The sequence below is a fragment of the Myotis davidii genome, unplaced genomic scaffold (genome assembly GCF_000327345.1).
Source record: "Myotis davidii unplaced genomic scaffold, ASM32734v1 scaffold666, whole genome shotgun sequence".
Classification (NCBI taxonomy): domain Eukaryota; kingdom Metazoa; phylum Chordata; class Mammalia; order Chiroptera; family Vespertilionidae; genus Myotis; species Myotis davidii.
Window position 1 is genome coordinate 784,142 of NW_006296629.1, and position 2,688 is coordinate 786,829.

The 2,688-nt window shown below is 45.2% G+C and overlaps 1 protein-coding gene across 1 annotated transcript; it reads right to left on the reverse strand.

Annotated features, from left to right (window-relative positions):
• Positions 1–223: 223 nt before the first annotated feature.
• LOC102765720 (non-secretory ribonuclease) lies at positions 224–992 on the reverse strand. The gene is made up of 2 exons (XM_006772395.2): positions 916–992; positions 224–837 (listed from the first exon to the last, which is right to left on the reverse strand). The coding sequence occupies exon 2, from the start codon at positions 830–832 to the stop codon at positions 368–370; it is 465 nt and encodes a 154-aa protein (XP_006772458.1). The 5' UTR covers positions 833–837; positions 916–992; the 3' UTR covers positions 224–367.
• Positions 993–2,688: the final 1,696 nt, after the last annotated feature.

Sequence of the window (2,688 nt, forward strand, 5' to 3'; positions counted from 1 at the left end):
TTTACCTCTTGGGATGGAAATACACAGATCAGTTGAAGCTTCAGGTTTTCAATGTGAGGCAGAGAGGGAGGACATTCTGAGTCACTTCATTTTACAAGGAGCCTCTTACACTCATGCCTCTCTATGTCCCTCAGATCTCATATGAGAGGAAGGGAAACAGTCTCTTGATCAGATGTGTCTACATGACAGCAGAGGGGCACAAACAGACACAGAGACTGGTAGGTCATTCTGCAAAGGCGTTTATTGCCGGTGCACAGGAGCTGCAGCGCAGCAGAGCTAAAGGGGTTGTGGGCTGGTGGTGAGACTGGTGCTGATATCCAGGGTGGATGGTGGCATGGGACCATGGCTGTGACTGCGGGCACAGAGCTTAGTAGATTCTATCGAAGTGAACTGGAATTTGTCCACTGTCACAGGCAACACTGTAGTTTCTCAGTAAGGCTACTTGCTGGTATTGGCACTGATTGTAAGGTCGTGCCGGTCCTGTGAGGTTGCAGTAGGTAAGATTCACTGCAACTCGGCTTCTATAGCAATTTTTATCGCGTCCATTACGGCAGGTTATATTTGTCCCGGAACAGAGATTAACGACATCAGCAAGCGGTGTGTGGATGAAAGTATTTTGGCCTTTGCACGGCCTCTGGAAACTCATATAATTAAGGCGGTTAATTGGCTGCATTGCAATGGTGCATTGAGCATTGGTCATGTTTACGTGTTGAACTTCAAACCACTGAGCCCAGCTTAGACCCCCAGGTGGGGCATGGAAGGAGATCACCATTCCCATGAGCCCCAGCAGCAGAAGGAGACAAAGCTGGGAATCCCGCTGTGTTGGAACCATGTTTCCTGTCAACAGTCCCCTGGCAGTTGCTGTCCGATCACTGATCATGCTGTCCCAACCCCAGGAGGGGGTCATTGTCTTACCCAGTCAGTGCTGTGGCTGCTGTGAGAACAGATCCAGCTGGTGGTCCTGGGTCTCAGGGGCAGCTGGTCTCTCCTGTCCTATGGACTAAAGATATAGATCAGCTCCTGTGGGTGGGGCCAGCAGAGCCAGGAGGGGTTTTGAGTCTAAGATTGCAGAATCCCACAGATTGGCACATGGCCCAGTTTTGCAATGAGCCTCTTGTCTTGTCCTTTGCCAATCAACACATACCGCAGGACAGCTGGCTGCTGCTTCTGTGGTACAACTCTAATGGCAGGAGTCCCTGTAGAGCAGAGCTCTGCCTGTGCCTCTGGTTTCTGTTGGGAAAACTGCCCACTGGTTACTGAATGGCCATAAATTTTAGTACTCCACTTGGTGAGGGCACTGAGGGACTGAAATACAGAAAGGCAGGCCTAGTTCTCAGAACAAAGGGAGCCCAAAGGCTGTCTTTTCAGGGGGAACCCAGGTCCCCTTCACTGAGTGATCTCCCTGGTTCCCCCTCAGCCACCGTTCTCCATCTCATCACCTCCCTGTGCTGCCACCTCAAACTCTGAGTTCCTTAAAATCCTGAAGGTGTATAGTAGTTTCTTATGTGTCCTTGAGGTTTGTTGTTTTAATACATGGCTGGATTTTTTTTGTTCACTTTTTGTGTAGTGTTATAACTTGAAAACAACTAGGGGAAAGTCTTTCTGTAGAATCTGCCCCAGAGTAAGCATGTAGTGACATTTAAAGGACATTGTGCAGAGAGCAGACGGACATCCCAGTGGGGCAGGCCTTATAGTAAGAGGTGTTAAATTTCTGGTGGAACTTCTAGGTTAGAAAACTATATTCAACCCTTAAATAGTATCACATACCCTTCCAACAGAAAAATTCATATCATTTTTTTATTACCTTTTTACATTCCTGTTGTTTGGAAATACCATACTTTTACTCCTGATGTCATTATGTCAACAGGGACAAAATGGTGACCTGGTCAGGACCCCATACAAAGCTGGGAACACTCAGTCTTAAATCTTCTTGCTGAAATTAATTAATGTCTTTTTATCATGAAGCAATTTTCTTAGATCACTAATTTTTTTTATTGTCACTTACAAATGTTTTTATTGATTTTTTTTGAGAGAAGGGAAAGATAGGGAGAGATAAAAACATCAATGATGAGAGAGACTTACTGATTACCTTCCTCCTGCACACCCCACACTGGGGCTCCAGCCCCAAACCAGAGCATGTGCCCTGACTGGGAACAGAACCATAACCTCATTGTTCATAGTTCAAGACTCAACCAATGAGCCATGCCTGCTGGGCACTATTACAGATTTTTTTTAAAATTTGTGCTTTGTGGAAATCAGTTTCATAAGTGACGAAGATATAAAATTGCATTAGATGTAGAGTCACTTCTCTGTGTTGCTGACAGCCACATTAGGTAGAAAGACCTGTAACCCAGTATCTATATTATGAGGTAAAAGGCATATACTGCAGTCACAGGAATGGTTCTGGTCAAAAACTGTTCTGATAAGCACATACAGTGTTCCTTATTGGATTTTTGAAGTTAACTTTTCAAATTGGGAGAGTTCACATAAATTTGCATGTCTATCTTATTTGTAAAAATTAGGAAATGTTGATTGGTGCACTGAGTTTCCATTACCATAAGGAATCAATTAGAGCTGAGTCAGCAACTGAGTCTGTTGAAGAGAGCAATTGTACAGGGGTCTCCCCTGACCTTACTGCTCCCTCCTGATTCACATCCTGTGTGTTCACTCAGTGGTGGCTCCTGCCTG

Excerpts from the sequence above, each read along its gene's own strand:
- LOC102765720 (XM_006772395.2), bottom strand. The coding sequence starts at position 832 with ATGGTTCCAACACAGCGGGATTCCCAGCTTTGTCTCCTTCTGCTGCTG.